Source organism: Erythrolamprus reginae, chromosome 5 (assembly GCF_031021105.1).
Source record: "Erythrolamprus reginae isolate rEryReg1 chromosome 5, rEryReg1.hap1, whole genome shotgun sequence".
NCBI lineage: Eukaryota > Metazoa > Chordata > Lepidosauria > Squamata > Dipsadidae > Erythrolamprus > Erythrolamprus reginae.
The window spans coordinates 76,133,660-76,156,858 of NC_091954.1; the positions used below are offsets into that span (position 1 = coordinate 76,133,660).

Below are 23,199 nucleotides of genomic sequence, written 5' to 3' on the forward strand. Positions count from 1 at the left end.
CTCCAAGTTGCCAAGGTTGGGAAACACTTGTCTAGCTGATAAATCTCTGAAGCAAAACAGGTGCAGATAGTCCATGATTTACAACCATTTAGTGAACATTCAAAGTTACAGTGGCACTCTGTCAGTCATTCCTCATATTTACAACCATCACAGCATCCCCGCTGTCATGTAATTAAAATTTGGGCACTTGACAACCAGGATGTATTTATGACAGTTGCAATCTCCCACAAGATAGCCGTTTGTGACCTTTCAAGATGGCTTCTGACAAGCAAAGTCAATGGGGGGGGGGGGGCAGATTCAAATAATAAACACAATTCAATTAACTGCAGTGATTCTCTTAACAGCCATGGAAAAAAGGTCATAAATTTGGGCAGGACTCACTCAACAATCTCCTTGCTTAGCAAGGTAAATTCTAATCTCAGTTGTGGTCATAACTTAAAGTAGTTACCTGTACAGATAAAGTACGCAAGTTCTGAGTTACTTATAAAGTAATAAAAGCAGGATAAAAATAAATACGTATTATAGTATATAGCAGTGATGGCAAATCTTTTTCCCCTCAGGTGCCAAAATAGCATGCATGTGCGCTATGGTGTATGCGTGAGTGCTCACACTCATAATTTAATGCCTGGGGAGGGCGAAAATAGCTTTCTCTGCCCCCCTGGAGGCTGGAAATGGCCTGTTTCCCAATTTCTGGTGGGCCCAATAGGCTCATGTTTCACACACTCCCGGAGTTGAAGGAGGGTAAAAATACCCTTCCCCATCCCCCCATAGGCTCTATGGAAGCCAAAAACGCCCTCCCAGAGCCTCTGTGAGCCAAAAATCAGCTGGTCAGCACACACATGCACGTTGGAGCTGAGCTAGGGCAACGGCTCACATGCCAGCAGATATGGCTCTGCGTGCCACCTATGGTGCCCGTGCCATATATACTACACTATGCAGTGTTCCCTCGCTTTTCACGGGGGATGCATTCCGAGACCGCCCGCGAAAGTCGAATTTCCGCGAAGTAGAGATGCGGAAGTAAATACACTATTTTTGGCTATGAACACTATCACAAGCCTTCCCTTAACACTTTAAACCCCTAAATTGCAATTTTCCGTTTCCTTAGCAACCATTCAGATTATTACTCACCATGTTTATTTATTAAAGTTTATTAAAAAAAATATTTATTAAAGGCAGACGAAAGTTTGGCGATGACATATGACGTTATCGGGTGGGAAAAACCGTGGTATAGGGAAAAAACCCGCAAAGTATTTTTTAATTAATATTTTTGAAAAACCGTGGTATAGACTTTCCATGAAGTTCAAACCCGTGAAAATCGAGAGAACACTGTACTATAAGAGTGTGAATGGGATTGAATGAATTTAAATGTTATTAGAGTTTTTAAAGTTTTTTACCTATATTATTAGATATGTATATTGTATATTGTTTTGATATGTTGTGAGCCGCCCTGAGTACTCGGAGAGGGGCGGCATACAAATCCAATAAATAAATAAATAAATAGACATCCTGGACTTGGTGTATTCATCTACTCAACTATAAAACACAATACACAAAAGTAATATTTTCATATTTTAGCAATTTATTTCAGTATTTTGTACAGCTTGAAATTGGTCTTCAGGTAATAAGTTATAAGAATTTTATATACATAGGATGATTAATAATTCCTTGAGACAGATGGGAACAATTTGCAAAAAGATTATGCAACATGTATTAGAAAGACGGAAAGACATTCTATATTAACAGGGAAGAAGTTTTTTCTCAGAATCTGCAAACCTCAAAGATTTGGAACATAATATTCCAGAGCACTTTAACACCTCCAAAAGGATACAATCTGGAGGGGAATAGATCATTCTGGCATTCAGATATTACCAAATTTGTGAATTTTGCACATCTCTTAAACCTTTTAAAGGATAGATTATTCTTTGTAAATAAGTACAGAGAAAAATCTATCCAAGATTGCAGAGACAATTAACTTAATAAATGTTTTACTTTTATATCAGCTCATGCCAGAATTTTACTTACCGGAGTGATGCACTTTACAACACTGTATAAATAAACTGTTTCTGGAAATCTCATATTATTCCCACTTTATTCATGACTTCTTAGTACCACATGTGAAAAGGCATTTCATAGCCTTGTTCTGACTTTGCTGTAGAAACATGCCAGGAATGAACTTGTTCTATTCAGTAAAATATTACAGATACTATAGAACATACATTTTAAGAATATCAATCCACACATGCTGCTTTCAAACACAGCTTAGTGGTATCTGAGCATGAATGGACAAATGGAGCCAAACCCAAACAGTACAGAACATGCAAACACTGAATTCTCTTCTAAAGTTTTCTCCTTTTAAAATTTCCTTTTTCTTAAATTATCAGTAGTTTATAATGATGGGGAATCTCTTCTTAATTAGCCTAATGCTATCACCATCACAGCCTTTATCAGGCAGTGATAAAGGCTGATAAAAAAGAGACATATTCCAGAACAATTGATCAACTTATTTTTGGCAGAGAGCTTTATTTGCCAAGGTGAAGGACAAATAACAAACTGGTTAAGCCAAGAAAAATAGAAGTGAAAAAGACAAACATGTCTATAGCTACTGCCAAGTATTAGGGATCAGATGCTGTCTTAAATACTACCATTCCAAACTTTTTGTGGAGTAAGTGTACTTTCCAGGTTAGAAGCCATTTAAATATATATATAAAACTTGTATTTAGCAGCAATCATAGAACTCAATCAGCCTTTCCCGGCTTGAACAAAAATAAAAAAGTATATTTAATGTTTTTCTTCTACATATTTAAGGAATTATCTGATATCTGCAAGACCACATATTTCAGATTATGTAGAAAATAATGTAAACAATATTTATTTCCTCCCAAATGACACAATTCTATGCGTATGTGGAAAAAAATGTTTGAATATAATCTGATATGCTTTTGAAAGAAATATGCATAGGATTGCACTGAATATGTTTTATCAATATCTTTAAATAAATAGATTTATAAACAAAATAACATTTAGTACCAACAGCTGGCCTGTGGAATTACAAAGTTAAAAGATAAATTGTGCAGGCAATGGATACCAGGGAATGGCAAAGATCTAGAATAATATTGGGGAAAACTATTATGAGAAAGGACAACCATTCTCTCATCCACAAGTACTTCCACCACATAAAATTCATTAACTTTTTACAAATCATTTTCAGCTTTTGTAATAAATGTTAACAAAATCAAACCCACCTATACTGAAATTTGTGTATCAGGGATGGAATTCCTGTTTAAATTTCAGTTGATTTAATTTAAGCAATGGAATATTTTGAAATTACCACTATTTGGAAATACTTTGGAAACCTAATTTTTCAAAATACATTAGAAATAAATTTTACCCTTCCACATATATACTATTCTATTGATCAATCTCAACCATTATTTAATAAGCATACACTGCTCCTTTTGCCAAAAGAGTTGTGGCATAACAAAACAGAAATACACTTGCATATATTTTTTCCAATTCCTAGATAAAGATTGACATCTGAGATGTAGTGGTTTTTCCATTTGAGAAATTACATATTAGTTAGCAAACCTTTCTTTCATTCGATTTTTAGTTTCTATACAAACGATTTTTAAAATACACTTCAGTATAGCTGCACAATATAGCTCTGGAAAACTGATCTCCAGAATCAGTGCTTCCAAGCACAACCAAAATATATTAAATAAAATCCAAGTTTATTACCTTTGGTAAACACACTGGATTAAAGGTTGGTAAAGAACAAATTGCTTTCAAAATGGAAACCTTTTCCACAGAACACGTTACTCTCACATTAGATAACTTCCTCAATTACTTCTATGAAACAATTCCTTACTTATATACAGGATTCCATATTGCCGCTCTTGGTACAAAATCCAATGCAACATGCTTCTGGTTAACTGCCTGTTTAACTGTAAAAACCTCCTCTCCCTGAGGATTTTTTCTGGTCCGGCAGAAAAAGGAAATGTCAGTGCACTCTGTTAAGAACAGTTGGTCTTTTTAATCACAAGTTTTGGTTTCTTGAGCACACATCCATGTATTTTCCTCATGCTGTCCTGTTAACCAATATGCAGGTTTCTCCACAATGTCAACTTGATTTTCGTGTTCTTGCTAAAAAAACAAAAACAAAGTAAAAACAACACAAAAATATCATCCATCTAAAGGTTTTCCTAGATAAACTAACGTCACCTCAGTGTTGCCATATACAGCAGACACTGCTGGATACAGACATGTCTTTGGCAGTCCTCGAAATGCAACTCCTAAGAACTCATAGCCTCTCTCAAAAGCCAAGGTCTTGTCTTCCATATCCAGGATAACACGAATTCTCTCACCTATCTGTAAACAAAAACAGGAAAGATTGAGATTGCAAATGCCTAGAGAAAAAAACATAAATACAAATAGGTATTAAAACATATGTTTTAAATGTTAATAGTAAACTAAGACACAGCCATTTTTATGTAGTACATGGGGCTTTAAATGATTACACTGGCTTAACTACAGATTTTTAAAGAATTAATTTCATTGAACAAAAGGGACAGAAATATATACATATTCAGAAAATTTTAACTTAAAATTTATTCAAAACATTGCCTAATAATTTCTGAAGGCTCAGCTCATCAAAATTTCAGCAAAACTTTTGGTTTATTAAGACTTATTTTTATTTGTTTATTTATATATATTTAACTGTTGTTCCTCTTCTAATCAACTCTGGGTGGCTTCCCATTTGCAACCAACAGCATATTTCTGTTATGCAAGCAATGCCTGTCAGAGGAAAGGATTCTTTTTGCCCTTTTCTATGCCTACACAGACCCTCCGAATCTTTTTCAAAGTTAAAGCAGATCTTCAGCATGCAAGGGAACGGAGCATAAGAAAATATAGAATTATGACAGAATAGGAAAAAATGAAGTTAATTGCAGATGAAATAATGCAGATTTTACTTACTTGATATTTTGGGGCATTGTTACACTGTGGAAAACTGCCATTGACTTCTCCGTTATGTAATAAATTATTGTCCACTAAATTCCAGCCCCAGCTCTGGTCATCACTCCCCAGGAGGGCTACATAACCTTGACATTGCATGGGAGCTCTTTTTGTAGCAATTCCAATCACTGCCACTGTACCAAGTGGGCCTTCCCACCAGACTTCCCAAGCATGACGGCCTTCACTGAAGCCAATCTTGGTCCTTGCTCCATCGGTACTCTGAGCAATGGGATTCCGGTGCAAAGTAAATCCATTTTTCTTAATATAAACATTTCTGGAACAATCATTAGTGCTGAAAGCATGCTGGAAGGCACGTACCTAAAAAGAAAAAGTTTTTAAAAATAAAGGGAAGTTGAGAAGGTCTTTCAAGCTAAGTAAGACTGTTAATTATTCAAATGCTTATACAGTATTCATTCTTGAATAAATATTTTATTGTTTTTAATCACTGCAAAAGAGACCAAGACATAGCACTTCAAAACTATGGTCACAAGACAGACAAAACATTTTGAATCATAAGTTGCATATGTGAGATGAGAAATCAGAAACCCTCTCCACAAAAATAAGATTAAATTGTGTTTAATTTAAATGTATTAGTTGGCAACATTATATTTCATGTTTGCTACATATGCAGCATTAACACAAATAGCCTAATGAATGCAGACCACATTAGAAATATATTTTAAATATCACGTAATGAGCCACTTGTAAGTTTGCAGTGTCACTCTGAGAGGAGAGTAACTAAAAATTCATGAGCACCAGAACACGTGCCTCAATTAGTTCTCAGTGAAGTGTGGAAAACTTAAGATGTGTTTTACTCCCCAACTACTCTGTAAAAGATAATAAAACAAAATTCAGTATGTGTCACAATTCCACATCCTCAGTCTAACTGAAAGATGAGGAGCAGGAGTCTGACTCAGCCTTCCAGAAACAGTTAAGCAGAGAAAGGAGAGAGTAGGAATCACTATTTTCCGTGGCTCTCCCTTCCAGTTCTGCTTAGTGGATGACTTTTCCATATGAGGTAGTACCTGGCTCATTTTCCTATTATTCTTTACCACAGTACATTTATTTTAATTATTTACAACATTTTTACTTGGTTCTTCAGAAAACAGCTTGCCAAAGTGGTTTATATAATATTAAAAAGGCGGCAATGTATTTTTGCAGGTAAGTAATTTAAAGATTACAGGTCCTAAGGTACGAGGTACGACAAACTATTGTTTATGTATTTTGATATACAGTATGTTGTGAGCCGCCCCGAGTCCATGGAGAGGGGCGGCATACAAGTCCAATTAAATAAATAATAAAATAATAATAAAGTCATCAAGGTACAAGGACTTATGAAAGGAGCAAACCTACAAAGGGTTTAAAATGACCAATTCTCAGAAAGCTGGGGGGGGGGGAGGAAGCCCAGAGGACAAAGGGCTCAAAAGTTCCAGTTCTTCCATAAACTCCTGGTTGGGTATGATGGAATTTGCTGCCTAAGCTTAAGGCAGCGCCACAGTGTCTAATACAAAAGACATCTAGGCCCCATCTACACAAACATGTGGATAAGGAACGGTTAGCCCACTACTGAGATGCAACGCTTAGCCAAAAATAATAATAATCCCCAACGAAAGCGGATGAAAAGTATATATGACAACTCTGGAATCCGCGGCCACTCTCGGGGTTAAACAAAGCAGCCTAGCGGAGTATCTGTGAGCAAGCGAGGGAATCTCCTCTCCTCCCTTACTAACAGTCCCATGAGGTTAGCCCACCTTCCAAACAACCGGCTCGCGCCTCCCCTGCTTACACCCAGCATCCCAAAGGCTAGAAATGGAGCCGGGAAGCTGCACCGGACTTGACAAGAAGAGAGCCGATTGGTGAGAGAGAAGCTGCCTCTTCGGCCACCCGCCGTCCCCCCCCCGCCCACCTCTTCCCCCCCCCCCCCTTCAGTGTGCCTGCGCACGAACACGGAACGGAGCGCGCTGAAGCGTCGCCCCTACAAGGCTCGCCTGACCTTGCCCTTGTAGGTGGGCACGTTGCAGAGGATATCGGTGCGGAGCGCCTCCTCGACGAGGCTGCGAGCCGCCAGGCTGCGCCACACCTCGCTGTTCTCGTCGCCCTGCAAAACGCGGTACCACAGCTTACACACCAACGCGCAGCTCCGTAGCTCCCGCAGGTCCAAGTAGGAGAAGACGAACTCCAGCACCCTACCGGGGAGCCGCCAACCCCCCGCAGCAGCGGCGGCTGAGTTCGGCGCGCCGCCGCTGCCGCTGGCAGCCGCCGCCGCCGCCATAGCCTCAGGCGATTGACCACCGGCCTTCGCGCTCTGCGCGCGCACGCCTTTCCAAACCGACCGGGCCGGCCCAGGCGAAGGCGGCTAGAAACCGCGAGCCTATCCGCTAACCAGAGAGCCAATCCGGCGCGCGCCGTCGACTGCGAAAGTAGGAGGCGCTACCCTGCCAACGAACTCCTTCGCCTGTTGCCTGCAAGGGAGAGGCGGAAATGAATGCTTTTGTCTGATTACAGAGCTTGTTACGGAGGCCTCAGGAACTGCCGCTCCTGATCTTACATTTCCGAGTACGGCAGAGGCGAGAGCAATCTAGGGGCCTCTGTTTGAAGCTGGTTTCCCGGACGACGCGCCTTTTACTGATTTTATTTTAATGTTATGCGGTATGGAGCAGGGCCTTGAACGCCGAACCGGCCATTTTGGTTGAGGGCACGGCTGAACGTGAGAAAGGGGAAACTGTCGTAAACGCATGCGCAAAAGCTTACCTGTCAAGGGGGATTGCTAAAGAGACGCAGCAGTTTTTCTTTGCCGGAAGAGAGTTTGGGATCGGGGGAAGTTGGTTCTTTGCTTTGAGGTAACGCAAGTAAGTATCGAGTGAAATGGGGAAGTGGTGGCTGATTTTAAGGTCTCTGATTTGTTGTATACTTATTTGGAAGACATCACAATTCAAAGTGTTGGTTATGACCTATAAAGCCCTTCATGGCACCGGACCAGAATATCTCCGGGACCGCCTTCTGCCGCACGAATCCCAGCGACCAGTTAGGTCCCACAGAGTTGGCCTTCTCCGGGTCCCGTCAACTAAACAATGTCGTTTGGCGGGACCCAGGGGAAGAGCCTTCTCTGTGGCGGCCCCGACCCTTTGGAATCAACTCCCCCCAGATATCAGAGTTGCCCCCACCCTCCTAGCCTTTCGTAAGCTCCTTAAAACCCACCTCTGTCGTCAGGCATGGGGGAATTGACATGTTCCTTCCCCCTAGGCTTATAAAATTTGTGTATGGTATGCTAGTGTGTATGATTGGTTTTTAACTTGTGGTGTTCTTAAAATTAATTTAATATTGGATTTGTCTTGTATTGCTGTTGCTGTGAGCCGCCCCGAGTCTGCGGAGAGGGGCGGCATACAAATCTGATTAAACTAAACTAAACTAAACTAATTAATATTTTCCAATGTAAACTTAATCCTTAGGCACAATGTATACGCTAGTGTATAATATATACATATTTATATTACAGTAATACATATTTATTCAATGGCCTATCTCAAACAGGCATTGTGCTTATACACTAGCGTATACATTGTGCCTAAGGATTAAGTTTACATTGGAAAACATTAATGTCCTAAATTAATTGATCAATTGTGATTGCAAGGCATATATCTAAGCATCAATATACTGGAATTTAGATGTTTAAGTTTTTAAACCAGTGAGTGCTTTACTTGAGTAAGTTAATCTAAAACAAACACAATGCAATCACCTTTTGATTCTTCAGTATGTATCAAAACAAAATGTTATCCTACTGATCGATTTTTTTTCCAGTCTGCCTTGAGATATGATGGCAAAGAAGTGGACCAATGGACATTCTTCTTCAGTACTAAGCTTAAATGTGAGCAAAGATGGCATTTTGGTTTCAGGAGCAGAAGGAGGGGAGCTCACAATCTGGGATGCTGAAGGAAATCCACTGGAATGTGTACGACTTCAAAAAGCAGATGATGTCACTAGCGTTGTATTTTCTCCCACTTGTTCTAGAAGACTCTATGCTTCTCATGGGGAATTTATTAGCATGCTGGATACCAGGTGTCTCAAGGAGCCAGTTGAATGTTTCCATGTAAATGAGGAAGAGATCAATTGTCTTTCAATAAATGAAACAGACAGCTTCTTGGCTGCTGCAGATGATTCTGGAGCCATAAAGATAATCGACTTAAAAAGCAAGAACTTGAGTCGCTGCCTGCAACGGCATTCGAATATTTGTGTATCTACTGCATTTCGACCCCAGAGGCCACAAAGCCTTCTGTCATGTGGCCTGGATATGAAGGTGATCGGCAGTAATTTAAAGCTTACTATATATCACTTATTTGATAGGTTTATGTGTACAAAGATATGTAATATACATATTTATATTTATTTGAGTCTTAGAGTCTGATAATTACAGCAATTGTCAATTGCTGTAATTGTTCAAAAATGGATTGTTTTCTTGAGGTATAGAATAGGTCATCTGAATCAGGTTTTTTAAAAATGCTTTATGAAAGTTAACTTGCTCAGAATCTCAACATCAGCTGCTCAATTAAATCTAATGCTGAAGTATCAACATTGTTTCGATATCAACATTGTTTCCCAACTGAAAACTTACTTTGATGCAGAAGATAGAAAACTGATTAAAGAAAGAAAAGGGTTTATAAACAATGATAAAATACTGCCAACAAAACAAGCATTGTTTCCAGATGAGATTACTTTTTGCTTTATCCTTTGGAACAGATACAGATTTCTGCAGAGTGCAGAGAATGGAAAACTCCAAATGAATGAATGAATAGAAGCCAACTAAGTTAGTATTAGATTTAGATTAGATCTTATCAAGAACCATCTGTAATAAAGTTGATGTAAAAATTATGCAGTTAATACTTATTATCCACCATAGTACCTGTATCTTTTAATAAAAATAGTTTTTATATATTTGGCTTTCTAAATAATATACTATACAAGACTTTTCCTTGCCTTTTCTGGTTACAGTTTCAGAGGCTCGGGTTTGTAAGTGGAAAATGGTTCTTGAGAAGAGGCAAAAAATCTTAAACATCTTATCTAGAAAAGAAATCTTATCTAGAAAAGTTCGTAAGTAGAGGCGTTCTTAGGTAGAGGTACCACTATAGGCAGTTTAATTTTCATGTATCATAATTGCACCCAACTCAATTAAAGAGACTCTTGGTAATTACAACAATTAAGAGCAGACAATACAATCATAAACACAAAATAAATTATACTATCAAGAAACCTTCCAATTATCATAGGCCCTCTAAAATAAATTTTCCAGGACAAAACTATAGAAAAAAACCTAATTTCAGATAGAGTCTGTTCTGTAATACTAGTGCTCCTGGAAAGCAGCAACTACCAGTCTCTGTCCCATGGGTTTTAAACATTTTCATAGCTTAGGTGTAACTGCTGTGCTGGAAACCTGTAATTTCAGCATAAAATAGCTTGGTCAACTTGGCAGATATGACTTGTAGTAAACATAGTAAAAACATATTTTGGTATAAAAGTAATATTTTTAAAAAAAATTAAGAGTCCCTGAGATTGAAGCAGTTTATAAATTTCAAAAATAATGAAATGATAGTAATTCTATATTAGATATAATTTAAGTCAACATATGCTTCTGATCTATAAACTAAAGTACTGTACTGTATTTTCTGAGTATAAGACGCACCAGAGTATAAGATGCACCTTAGTTTGGGGGGAGGAAAATAAGGAAAAAAGGCCTCTGCCTCCCAGTAATTTGCCAAAAAGCAAACAGCACAGATGATATACACTATTTGCTATGTAGTTCTATGCATGTGTGCCTGACCCATAGAAATAGCAAAGAACTGGATAAATGTATACTATGTACACTATTGTACACTATTAATCCCAGAAAATTTTCTTAAATGTAATCACATTAACTCCTCCCAATTATTTAAATAGATCTACTCCAAGCATCACTAACTGAGAGTTTAACCCAGCTGCCTTAACTTAATACTAAACAGGACACTGTTATATTTCAAACTTTACTTTTACAGATGTTTAAAATTGATGTGGCTTTCTTGAAGTATTCTCTGCTATAGTGTACGTCGCCCAGAGTCCGCAAGGAGTTGGGCGGTTTATAAATCTAACAAATTAAATTAAATTATTTAAAAGAAGATACAATAGCACTGGGCCTCTTCAGATCAAGTATTCATTTTAAAAAGCTTCTTCATTTTGTTAAGTTAATAAAGCAGCCTTTAAAAAATAAGTCTAATAATTTGAACATTCTATATAGGCATTTATAGTTATTGACTTACCTCATTGCAGCAAAAAACAAACAGCCAGCTTTAACAGATTCCTCCAGCAATTTGCCATCATGCAGCTTTAGTTTCACTTTCATTTTAGCAGTGGGCTTGCAGGCAACTTCAATCACTTAGTTGATTGTCTGGAGGCAGTGGCGTATGCTAAGAAGGCTCTCTTGCTTTTTGCTGTGAGGAGGTAAATCCCTGGTAGGTGGAGACCAAACAGTGGGGGGGGGGTACATTCCGTGTATAAGATACACCCACGTTTTCACCCTGTTTGGGGGGGTTAAAAGTTGAGTTTTATAATCTGAAAAACACCGTATAATTTATGTGAGTGGTATCATTTTTGTATTCTGGGGAACATGACAGTGTAAATGAAAGTTTACATTTATATAACTTCTGTATTAAGAAATCTTAACGTTTTATTGTTTTATTTTGTTTACAGGTTATGATGTGGAACTTGCAAAAAACTCGCCCACAATGGGTTATGAACTTGCAAGAAGAAGAACCAGTTGAGGAAAGGATTGGCCAACTCCTTAACCCACCACTGGTTCATTCATTGTCTGTTTCTAGTTGTGGCAATGTCTTTGGCTGTGGAGCTGGAGATGGTAAAATCAGACTCTTTCGAGTAACAGGTGCCAAATTTGAACAGGAAGTGGCATTTAAAGGTCATTCATTGAGCGTGTCACAGATTTTCTTTCTGCCAGAAATGTATTGCTTTATTACAGGGGGGAATGATGGTAAAGTATTGTTGTGGGATGTTAGCAGTGAAATTGGAAAATGGAAAAGTCCAAACAAGGCAATTCGCAAAAAGAAAAATGCCATCAAGAAAGCTGACAAAATGAACTCAGAATACACAAATGAAGGCCCGTCCATTTCACCCAAACTGACCATTGAACATGGAGAGAAAGTGAACTGGATTTCATATGTGTCCATTAATGGTTCTAAGAGAATATTGGTTGCTGACCCAAGTAGCCATATATCAGTGTATCCTATTTCTTGAACCCTTCATATATTTAGGTAGGCAGTCAATCTCTGGTGCAGTATTTTGAATCTACTAATTTTTGGATGCATTATTTTATTTATTTATTAGATTTGTATGTCGCCCCTCTCCATAGACGGACGGTAATGGACGGACAGATGGAATTGTCCTTGGGAGGCAAAACCTTATCTTATCAGGGTTGAGTTTGAGTCTGTTGACACCCATCCAGACCCCAACAGCCTCCAGGCACCGGCACATCACTTCCACTGCTTCGCTGACTGGATATGGGGTGGAGATGTAAAGCTGGGTATCATCTGCGTACTGATGATACCTCACCCCATGCCCTTGGATGATGTCACCCAGCGGTTTCATGTAGATATTAACACCAGAATATTCCGACTCTCTGCCACCCCAGAGATCGGTGCCCCCTCCCCTCCCACATCTCCAGTTTCAGGTAGCCTAATTAAATCATTCATACCATTTCCATTTGTTTCATCCATACCAAAATCCCACCCAGCCCACCCATAGCAATCACTCGTTTCATAACATATTATCACATCCACCTCAATTATCCATCAAACTTAACTCCCTCCAATTTACTCTAAAATTGATATTAATTAATAATATTAAAATATATAAATTAATTATTAAAAAATTAAAATTAGAAATATTTTTAAAATGTTAAGAATACAGGAAATAGTCCAGTTCATTAATCTATCAGTCAAGTAGCACCTAAGTTCTAGAAAGATCAGTTCTGGAGATATTCAAGTTCAGTGGGAAATGTCTGATTCCTGGGTTTACTAATTCTATTTCCCAGACTCTTTTGTGCCAACTGCTGCCACCGGCCGGCCCTCCCGGTCTTTTCCTCTGTCTTCAGCTCCTCCATTTGTACAGAACTCCCCGATTTCCAATGGTCCCCCTGGTCGCCATCCAATACCTCTGTAGTTATAGGGGGGAACTTCCAATTCACGAGCCCCTCCACGATGTCACACAGTCTGCATACAGACTCCATGGCCTTTAGTAGAGTCCTCCAGCTTCATCGGCCTTTTTTTTTTTGCAGTCTCCGCCTTGCTCTCTCGGCCCTCTCCATCACAGCAGCAGCCGGTCCGGGTAGGCCCTCCACCCGATAGACTTTCCGACGCTGAGCACTCCCACCATATAGCTCTTGGCCTCTTAAGTCTATTTGGGGTCCAGGACTGTCGTGGTGATGTTAGTTTATTTCCTCTCTCGCCTCTCTCTCGTCCCTCTCGATCTCTTTATTTCTCAGGCTCCACACAGCGTGTTATTACATCAAACAGCGTCCTGAATCTGTTCAGGGGGGGAGGGCTGCTGGGGCGTCGATTCCTCTCTCCCCCCTCTCTCTCTCGCCCCTCTCTTTCTCTCTCTCACTCTCGGGGTCGGTTTTTCAGCCGTATTCTTAGTCCCTCGGTCTTTCCTCGTAGTATGACTTTGCAGGGGAAAAAATTATTCCTACTACCTCCCATAAATAAGCTAATTCTGTGTGCTGCTAAAAATTATTTTTGTAGTTCATATATAGTACCACTTTTGGAATAACTAATTTGTGTGACCTTATTGGTAAAATTGAAATAAAAGTTATGTATATGTGAATAAAGAACTGGGTTTTGAAACAAAAGAAAAACAGATTTCTGTTTTAATATATATTCTTGTAAATTCTACTTGCAGAAATAGATTTTTAAAATAACAGAATAACAGAGATGGAAGGGACCTTAGAGGTCTTCTAGACCCACCTCTGCTCAAGCAGAAAACCCTATACCATTTCAAACAAGGGGCTGTCCAGTCTCATCTTAAAAGCCTCCTGTCTTGAAATGCCCACAACGTCTGAAGGAAAGCCGTTCTACTGGTCAATAGTTCTCACTGAAATTTCTCATTCATTCTAGGTTGTTTCTCCTTCATTAGCTTCCATCCATGTTTCTTATCTTGCCTTTTGGTGCTTTGGAAAATAGGTAGCCATACCAAATTTTTGCAACCGTTCTTTGTATCGTTTTGTTCTTCTCAGTATTATTTTGATTAAGAAATAAAAACTGAGGTGTGAGGGGTTCAAAGAAGGCAACGCACACAGCATTGGTTCAAAGTGAGACGACCCCAATCCAAAGACCAGCACTCCCTTTTATTGGGTTACATATGCTAATCAGTTACATATATAGCAATGGCTCACATGATTACTTTTGTCCTATTCCTATGTATGAATTTCTTGCTGCGCCACAGTTACAAGTTCCAACCCCTCTATAGGTGACAGGTCAGTGGTGATATTTTTCATATCTCTCCTGACCATGAAACTTATTAATTGCGCCATTGCGTTACTGCATGACTTCTTTTAATATGTGGATATAATCTATCTTGCCTTATATTGTGTACTCATACCTACCCAGATCATCCTGCCATTCTCCAACCGAATGTTGATTCAAAGGTCCAGCATGAATTATTACAACAGAGGTGATAAATGGTTTGAAGGAGCCAAACAAATTCTGTAAATATCTCCCATTGGTGTTTTGGAGCAAATTCAGACAGTTGTGGGTTGTTCAGTCCAGAATAAGGCTTCTATTGCAGTATTCATGGAACCTGGGTCTTTTAAATATTGACAAGATGTTTTTATCAAAAAGTGTAGTACAGTGGTACCTCTACCTAAGAACGCCTCTACTTAAGAACTTTTCTAGATAAAAACCGGGTGTTCAAGATTTTTTTGCCTCTTCTTAAGAACCACTTTCTACTTAAGAACCCAAGAGCGGAAAAATTTCCCAGGAAATTTGAGAGCGGCACAAAGGCCCGGCCAGTTTCCTGCCATTCCCCCTTTAATCCCGACCATCTCAGGCTTTTCTGGGCTGCCAGAGGAGCCTTTCAGTGGCGCTTAAGGAGGGTTTGGCAGTCCAGAGTGAACGAAGCATTTTCCTTTCTCTGGCGCTTGGAGAGGGAATAAACCACTTCACTGTGGTGATTCCCTCACACTGCGTCCCTCCCGGAGTGTCTGACTGCGGAAAGGCAAAAGGGGGCGTTTCGCCCTGGCCGGATCAACTCGACTTCAGACAAACTGAGGAGTCACCACAGTGAAGGAAAGGCGCCCGCTACAAAGCAAGCAAGCAAGAGGAGAGGGGAGCCCTTCAGCATGGAAAGAAAGATGAAGCAGGTAGCAGCAGCAGCCACTGCCGCCTTTCAGTCAAAGGAGCAGGAGGCTCCCCCTCTTCCCCACTGGGTTTCTCTCTCTGGCACAGTGTATGGGAGGCAGCCTCGCGCCAGGTAGTGTGGGAGGCCCGTGCTCCTCCTCACCACCTCAGAGTCCCTCTTTTTTTTAAGCCTTAAAGTTTTGGATATTTTTGATTCCCCTCACCTCACCTTCTTCCTTCGGCAGCGACTGTCCTCTCTTCTTCTTTCTCCTCCTCCCACCCAAATTCCGAGCTTTTATTTCTTTCCTAATGGGTTTGCACACATTATTTTCTTTTACATTGATTCTTATGGCAAAAATTACTTCTACTTAACAAACTTTTCTACTTAAGAACCTGGTCATGGAACGAATTAAGTTCTTAAGTAGAGGTACATTGTATATGGCAGTGTTTCTCAACCTTGGCAACTTGAAAATATCTGGACTTCAACTCCCAGAATTCCCCAGCCAGCAAATGCTGGCTGGGGAATTCTGGGAGTTGAAGTTTAGATAACTTCAAGTTGTCAAGGTTGGGAAACACTGGTATATGGGATCTGACATTTGCTTTGTTATACTAATAGCTGAGATCAGGTCTATTCAAGATCATTAATGTTCAACTTTATATCTGTGGAATTGTTATTGTTTGAAGAAAAAACATGAAAATGAAGTGTATTTTTTCTTATATAATTTATAAAGTAGAAAACTATATTTTATTTAAAACAATTCAGTAACACACACACACACATATACAGTAGATGCCATTGGTGCAATCCCAAAACAAATAGAATGCCACTTGAACACAATTGATATTGATAAATTCACCATCAGTCAATTGCAAAAAGCAGCTCTACTGAGAACTGCTTACATTTTTTGATGATACTTCTAACAGCATAAAACATCCACATCTGCCTATTCCAAGTGCTTGGGAAGGACAATAGGTGGATGAAAATGCCAAATCCAGCCTTAATAGCTTGCTAAGTGTGAGACAAAGTAAACATCCATACATCCATAAGAAAATAATATTTTGTAAATTATTTTGTTAAGACATAGTCCTGTGCTTTAAATAGTACTTATGTGAAAATAAATATTAACCATCACACAATAATTTTGAGGAAGACTTTAATTGCTTTATTTTAAACATTTCCTGCCTCTAAGGAATGATTTTTCTCCTGCTCATAAATGCTTAGAACATATACAATGCTAAGAATTAAAGTCATTGTGCAAACTGAAAATAAATGAACAAATAATTTTAAAAAGGAAAACCACATAATGAAAAAAACCTTTTGAATGGAATCCTCAGCAAATTTTTTAATGTGGTGTAGAAATAGGACTCTGTTTCCCTATTCCTGGGAACATAGTTTGGTGGTCTGATTCCTCTACTAACAAGTAAACATTTGTATTATTTGAAGCAGGTACTAATGAAAACAGTCAATACAATACAGCAAGGGTCCCCAAACTTTTTACACAGGGGGCCAGTTTACTGTCCCTCAGACTGTTGGAGGGCCGGACTATAAAAAAAACCTATGAACAAATCCCTGTGCACACTGCACAAATCTTATTTGAAGTAAAAAACAAAATGGGAACAAATACAATATTTAAAATAAAGAAGTAATTAAATAATTAAGTAATAAAGTAATTTATACTTCTTTATTAACAAGTAAATTTAAACTTAAATCAACAAACTCCCTCCATTTCTCCTTCCTTCCTTCCTTCCCTCCCTCCCTCCTCTCCATTTCTCCTTCCCTCTCTCTTTTCTTCCTTCTCTTTCATTTTTTTCATTTTCCTCTCCCTCATTTTCCCTCCATCATTTTCTAATTTTTCTCTTTTCTCTCTCTCTCTCTCACTCTTTCCATCTATCTCCCTTTCTCTCTTCCTCTCTATCTCTCCCTCTTTCTCTCTCTCTTTCTTTCTCTGTCCCTCTCTCTCTCTCTTTCTTTCTCTCACTCATTCTCTTTCTCTCTCCCTCTTTGTATCTCTCCCTCTTTCTCTCTCTCCCTCTCTCTCTATCTCGCTCCTATCCTCCCCGCCCCTTGCCTCTGTACCGCCTCCTCGCTCAGCAGCAGACTGCGGTGAGTTGACAGGAGATTCGGGAGCTTATTATATCTATTGATAAAATCTCGTGGGCTGCCGCGGGCCGGATAAATTGCCTCAGCGGGCCGCATCCGGCCCCCGGGCCGTAGTTTGGGGACCGCTGCAATACAGTATTAGAAATACAAGGTATAATACTAAATATCAAAAATGCTTCCATTTATAATTACTATTTTTGTATTGTGCTGTTTTTTAACCTCCTAATGCATGCTTTACGTGAATATAGAGTAAAGCAATCAGATTATAATTTAGCTAAACCAGGACACTATTGCTTGGGGTGAGAGGACGACGGACGACTTTGTGTGTGTTTGTAAAAATACCTTTAGGACAGCGGCTGTGGGTGGGTGGGGGGTTCTTCCTGGTTCTGGATGGTGCAGGGCCGCTTGCTGAGGAAGGTGGCAGCTTCAGTGGCGTCCGCAATCAGGAGGGCCAGGCAGACAAGGGGCATCTTTGAGGAGGCGGGGGACAAGCAGGAGGGCCAGGTGGGCGAGGGGCATCTTCTTTGAACAGGCGGGGGAAAGGGGAAAGTCATGTGGGGTTTCTCGCATTCCCTCACGCCGTCTTTTTCCTCAACCTCGGCAGCTTTAAAGGCGTGTGAGGACTTCCAACTCTCAGAGTTCCCAGTAGTACTTTTAGAAAACTTATGAAATTTTAGAAATAACTTTATTGTTACTTTGAATGCACACTAAATCGCCGTACATTATATTCTCCAAAGCTAAGGTGACCAGATGTCCCGTTTTTTAAAAATCAGGACTTTTTAAAAACGCTGCGGGACATGGGGCAAATTGTGGGACATCTGATCACCTTAATATAGAGTGATCTTTCAAATGTTGCTGAGTTACATCTTTCACAGTCTCTTACTATTAGCTTAGTTGGAATCAAGCAATGTTTGAATTGCTGGATTTTGTGCAGGCAGGTTGGATTTACACAATATGCATTGGATGAGACCTATCAGACACTTTTAGGTGATATTTAGGCAGAAATATTAAAAACTTTAAAGGATACAAAAAAATTTAAGCACCACTGTTAAGATCCGGATTCACATTCATTAGATCTGAATACAAAATTACAAAGGAGAATGGAAAGAGCTTATGTTTAGCACTAACATATTGATAACATATTGATGCAAAAAGACAAAAGATTTTGGTTGGAATAAGACCCCTCGTCTGTAATCATTACTGAACTATCAGCATTCCAGAGATCTCAGCCAGCATACCACTAAGTAAGTATTACTGGGGTTCACAATTCAGCAACTTCTGCATTGACAAAAGTTTCAAAGCTAAGAAATAAAGTTACTATATTATAGATTGATATGAATCTAAAATTAATGGTTGATTACAGCAATCCTATACGTGACATGTTAGGAGTCAGTTCATAGAACTCATTATGGTTTCCTTTCATGGATCCATATGATGGTTGTAGACATGCTATTTTTGCATGAAACTAAGAAGGAAAAATATACTGTAATTACCACGCTGTCGTTTAATAAACTATGTGCTTGTGAGCACAGTATGTGTTAATATTCTATATTTGGATTTCCTAGCTATAAAAAGCTTTAAGAGAAAAGTGACCTTCACTACTAGTTGGGTTACCCGGTATATCACTGCTGTCTGCTGTGAAACAGAAGTCAAGAGATAGTTGAAACATACATTTCTTATTTCTGAAGATGGCCAAAGAGTCTTTATCTCTGTGTGTCCTGAACAAGACATTAAACAGGTCACAAGGGGGAGGGGGCAAGTTGACGTTTGCTGGGAAGGTTTGTGTTGGGAAGGGTTTTGAAACTGCATATTTCATATCTTAAATATATCTTCTGAATATTTTTCTCTGAACTGTTCTGCTTCGTAAATCTCCATGTCTAACATTGTACTTGAAATTATTCTTTTTTGAAAAAAATGGTGATCAGGGTCCAGTATGGGTGAAATAGATATTGAATCTTTATTATTGTCCATTGTTTTCTTCTTAAGAAATACCAAAAGAATTAAAAACAAACTAATTAGCAGCATTTCACTTATTTCATCTTTACTCTGGAGAAGGATTTTGTAAAAATAGACAGTTGCTCGGTAATTTAGCATTTTGGGACAGCAATGTTGAACATGGAACATTGTAAATACTGAAATGATTGTGTGTATAATCTGTTTGTACACTGTGGCAATTCCATATAGTAGCATAGTTAATTCAGTCGTGAACACTGGAGAAAATGAATTGATTTGTATGTGATTTAGTTACAAACTATATGTTTATACAGCTGGTCAATCAATATGGATTAAATTTGATTCACTACATTTTAGGAAAATAAATGTACTACATCAAGCTGAAAAAAAATGACTTTCCCAAAGTGTTACTAAAATTTTAAAACAACTTCATTATTTTTATATTTTAAAAAAATCCGAAAGAAACAATGAAGTAGAGTAGATTTTTGGTTCTACATCAGGAAAAGATTGCAAGTAAAATGCAGCATTATGACAATATATATAGACCATATGGACAGAAGCTTAAGAATCTAAATTACAAACTCACATAGCAGTCTATCAAATATAAATCATCTATTATATAAGAGCTCTTTAGCCAAACTTGAAAATGTTTATGTTCTTTAGAATGGGAGGGTCTTGATTCTAATTTCCTTTGGTTTTTGAATCTTACCAGAACTGAGAATAAGCTACAAACTATAAAGTCACAATATATTGTATTAGATTCTGGCATTCAGAAATTATCAGAGAAATTTGACTTTTGGAATACAGCTCTAGAGCAAGATGAGATGTGGACATCATTGCTAGAAGACAGGTAAGAAAAATGAACATATAGGTTAATAATAAAAACTTTGGGAATAATAGAGTGTATAGTATCACAAGTGTTCTTTTGGGTTAACAAAATGTAACAATACTTTGATAGGCTTAATAGACTATTAGTAAATGAATAGATTATTTTAAGTACCTTTTCCCAACTTTGTGCCCTTCCAATGTACTGGACTATAAATTCAAAATCTCTTGGAAACATGGTCAACATCTGGGACTTGTCATACTGAGTGAAAATTCTCAGAATTGTAATCTAAAACATCTAGAATTCATAAGGATGTAAATAATGCTAGCTTTAAGACTTAACAAAATGGCTTAAAAACATTAAGAACTTTGTTTCCATTATGAAATTTGTATTTCAAACAGTTCAGTTATAGGGTATTAATCAAATCTTGAAAAGAAAATTGAATTCTACAATATTTCTAAAGAAATATTGCTTTAAATTTTATGTGGGCATTGAAACAAAATGTTGGGAATTGTATTGAATTAATAGACTGTAGATGTGTGGTAGAATTCCACTTTGATAGACCATGCACTCATTAAATGTAAATATTACAGCTTTAAACTGCAACTCTAAAGACACATCTGGAAATAATTTTCATCTAAATTAATGATGCTTACTTTAAAATGGAGACAAATAATGTTGTAACATGACTGCATTTTTAAATGGAAATAATTTTGTGGGCCTATTTCTATAAACAGTAAAGATAAATTATTGTTTAAACATCTTTTTGCAGGTTTAATTCTATGGAAATAAACCTCTTCTATAGCTATATTTGTGAAACTATTCAGTGCCTACATTCTCAAGTGGTAGAAAGCATTCCTGATTTCGCCAGAGTATTGCCTACACTATCATCTGTTCTGAGGAGGAAAGATAAAAACAAAAGAATTAAGTCAGCATGGGAATCAGCACTGGAAATATTGGGACTCCAGGAAGATGATGTTAAAGTATTCTGTACATTTTTCATTACCTACAGTCTGGATGCCAACTACTTCCCTGATAAACTAAGGAAAGATTATACCCAAGTCATCCAATCTGCTGTAAACAAAGTGGTGAACAATCAAGTTCTTCATCATAGCCTGTTATGTGCTATTAATGTAGTGGAAAATAAGAAAGTTTGAAAATATATCTAAACTGCAAATATAGCCTGAAACAATACTTTTTCTCCAGAAATACATGAAACATTATCCTATAAGGGAAATGTATTTAATTCAAATTGATTGAAAGATGCCAAAAATCTCAGATTATGTGTAATTAGGAGAAGCAATATTGGCCTGCTTTACAAAGCTATGGAACAGATTACGTAGATAACGTTTGTGAAGCGTGAACACCAGAAAACACAGTGTAAGTGTTAGACATTTCCATTTTGTGTATAACATATTTTAAAATCCTTCCATTAGTTATTTCATCAGTGGGGGTGGACTACAGGTATCATGTATTTCATTTTGTTGTTTTAAGTACAGTATCTCTGATCCTCAAATAGCAGATTGAATTTATTTATTTATTTGATTAATTGATACCTAAAACTTAGTTGTGTGGATCTAGGCTATTAATTATATGAGCTTCTATCTGACATAGCATGTTTATTCTTTTTAAAAAACATTTATTTATTTATTTATTTAATCAAACAATTATAGGGTGGTAATTCGAACAAATACAACATTAGATAAGTAATGATAAAAAGTAATGATAAAAGACAATAGGGCAGGGATGGAAGGCACAATGGTGTGCTTATGCACGCCCCTTACAGACCTCTTAGAGGTCGATTGTAGATAATCTAAGGTTAAAGGCTTTGGGGTTAGGAGTAGAAACCACAGAGTCAGGTAGTGCATTCCAGGCATTGATTACTGTGTTGCTGAAATCATATTTTTTGCAGGCTAGTTTGGAGCGGTTGACATTTATTTTAAATCGATTTTGTGCTCGTGTGTTGTTGGGGTTGAAGATGAAGTAGTCATTAACAGGTAGAACATTTTGGTATATGATATTATGAACTATAGTTAAGTCGAAACAGAGACGACACAGTTGTAAATTGTCTAATTGAAGAATTTCAGGTCTGGCGAAGTAAGGTATTTTGTTGTGAGAAGAGGAGTGAAGAACTCTTCTTGTAAAATATTTCTGGACTCTCTCAATTGTTTTGATGTCACATATGCAATGTGGGTTCCATACAGGTGAGTTATATTCTAGGATTGGCCTGACAAATGTTTTGTGAGCTCTTGTTAGCAGTTCAATATTACCAGAGAAGAAGCTGCGGATTAGATTTTTGCCAAATATTCAGCATTATTGTACATAACAGAAATATCACTATCAAATGTCCGTACTTGCTACATAGATTATTGAGAAATTAGGAGTGTGTCCCAAAGGTGATGGGAATCTACCCAATTGGAAATAAAAACCAGAATTGCTCTGAGATCACTAGAGATTCCAAAGAGAAAAATCTCCCACTGAATGGACAATTGAGTTATATTTGAATGACAAAAGAAGAACTTTTCTACAAACAGAAGAGATGAACGATATACAAAATCTGATCTTTTTGAATGAGCAGGTTTATGAATGATATAAAAGGGAAGAAGAAAGATATCTGGCTTTGAAAATTCAGAAATGGACAGTGAACAGAAAACACAAAATTGCAAAAGAAAAAGGCTCCCCTAATTATCATCATTTGTACTCTACAACATATAATAATAATAATAATAATAATAATAATAATAATAATGTACAGTAATAATAATAATAATAATAATAGTTGTTGTTATTATTATTATTATTTATTAGATTTGTATGCCGCCCCTCTCCAAGGACTCTAAGGCAGTTGGAAAATCCTTAGCTGTTTATAGCCTATATATGGGGAGGAAGGTTTAGAATTGTCTTCCACATTCTTGAACACCTTGGTAAGATAACTCAGC

At 37.9% G+C, this 23,199-nt stretch overlaps 3 protein-coding genes across 5 annotated transcripts; 2 read left to right on the plus strand and 1 right to left on the minus strand.

Moving 5' to 3' along the window:
• Nucleotides 1–1,561: 1,561 nt before the first annotated feature.
• Nucleotides 1,562–7,652, minus strand: FBXO45 (F-box protein 45). 2 transcript variants are annotated; one of them, XM_070753197.1, is made up of 4 exons: nt 7,139–7,652; nt 4,972–5,328; nt 4,219–4,365; nt 1,562–4,140 (listed from the first exon to the last, which is right to left on the minus strand). In XM_070753197.1, exons 1-4 carry the CDS (start codon nt 7,280–7,282, stop codon nt 4,030–4,032), a joined length of 759 nt encoding a protein of 252 aa, XP_070609298.1. In that variant the 5' UTR covers nt 7,283–7,652; the 3' UTR covers nt 1,562–4,029. The 2 variants fall into 2 exon arrangements, with proteins under 2 accessions (XP_070609298.1, XP_070609296.1); XM_070753195.1 differs by having other exon boundaries at nt 7,004–7,652.
• Nucleotides 6,961–13,876, plus strand: WDR53 (WD repeat domain 53). 2 transcript variants are annotated; one of them, XM_070753194.1, is made up of 4 exons: nt 6,961–7,859; nt 8,809–9,304; nt 11,725–12,299; nt 12,398–13,876. In XM_070753194.1, the coding sequence occupies exons 2-3, from the start codon at nt 8,822–8,824 to the stop codon at nt 12,280–12,282; spliced, it is 1,041 nt and encodes a 346-aa protein (XP_070609295.1). In that variant the 5' UTR covers nt 6,961–7,859; nt 8,809–8,821; the 3' UTR covers nt 12,283–12,299; nt 12,398–13,876. The 2 variants fall into 2 exon arrangements, with proteins under 2 accessions (XP_070609295.1, XP_070609294.1); XM_070753193.1 differs by having other exon boundaries at nt 6,963–7,859; nt 11,725–13,876.
• Nucleotides 13,877–19,151: 5,275 nt separating this feature from the next.
• Nucleotides 19,152–21,417, plus strand: SMCO1 (single-pass membrane protein with coiled-coil domains 1). The gene is made up of 3 exons (XM_070754045.1): nt 19,152–19,219; nt 20,147–20,284; nt 21,033–21,417. The coding sequence occupies exons 1-3, from the start codon at nt 19,170–19,172 to the stop codon at nt 21,415–21,417; spliced, it is 573 nt and encodes a 190-aa protein (XP_070610146.1). The 5' UTR covers nt 19,152–19,169.
• The last annotated feature ends 1,782 nt before the right edge of the window (nt 21,418–23,199 follow it).

Excerpts from the sequence above, each read along its gene's own strand:
- FBXO45 (XM_070753195.1), bottom strand. The coding sequence starts at position 7,282 with ATGGCGGCGGCGGCGGCTGCCAGCGGCAGCGGCGGCGCGCCGAACTCA. Across the intron at positions 5,329-7,003 it reads TGCCCACCTACAAGGGCAAG|GTACGTGCCTTCCAGCATGC; the intron begins GTCAGGCGAGCC and ends TTTTCTTTTTAG. Across the intron at positions 4,141-4,218 it reads CTGTATATGGCAACACTGAG|CAAGAACACGAAAATCAAGT; the intron begins GTGACGTTAGTT and ends TTGTTTTTTTAG.
- WDR53 (XM_070753194.1), top strand. The coding sequence starts at position 8,822 with ATGATGGCAAAGAAGTGGACCAATGGACATTCTTCTTCAGTACTAAGC. Across the intron at positions 9,305-11,724 it reads CATGTGGCCTGGATATGAAG|GTTATGATGTGGAACTTGCA; the intron begins GTGATCGGCAGT and ends TTTTGTTTACAG.
- SMCO1 (XM_070754045.1), top strand. The coding sequence starts at position 19,170 with ATGGCCAAAGAGTCTTTATCTCTGTGTGTCCTGAACAAGACATTAAAC. Across the intron at positions 19,220-20,146 it reads CTGAACAAGACATTAAACAG|AACTGAGAATAAGCTACAAA; the intron begins GTCACAAGGGGG and ends GAATCTTACCAG. Across the intron at positions 20,285-21,032 it reads ACATCATTGCTAGAAGACAG|GTTTAATTCTATGGAAATAA; the intron begins GTAAGAAAAATG and ends ATCTTTTTGCAG.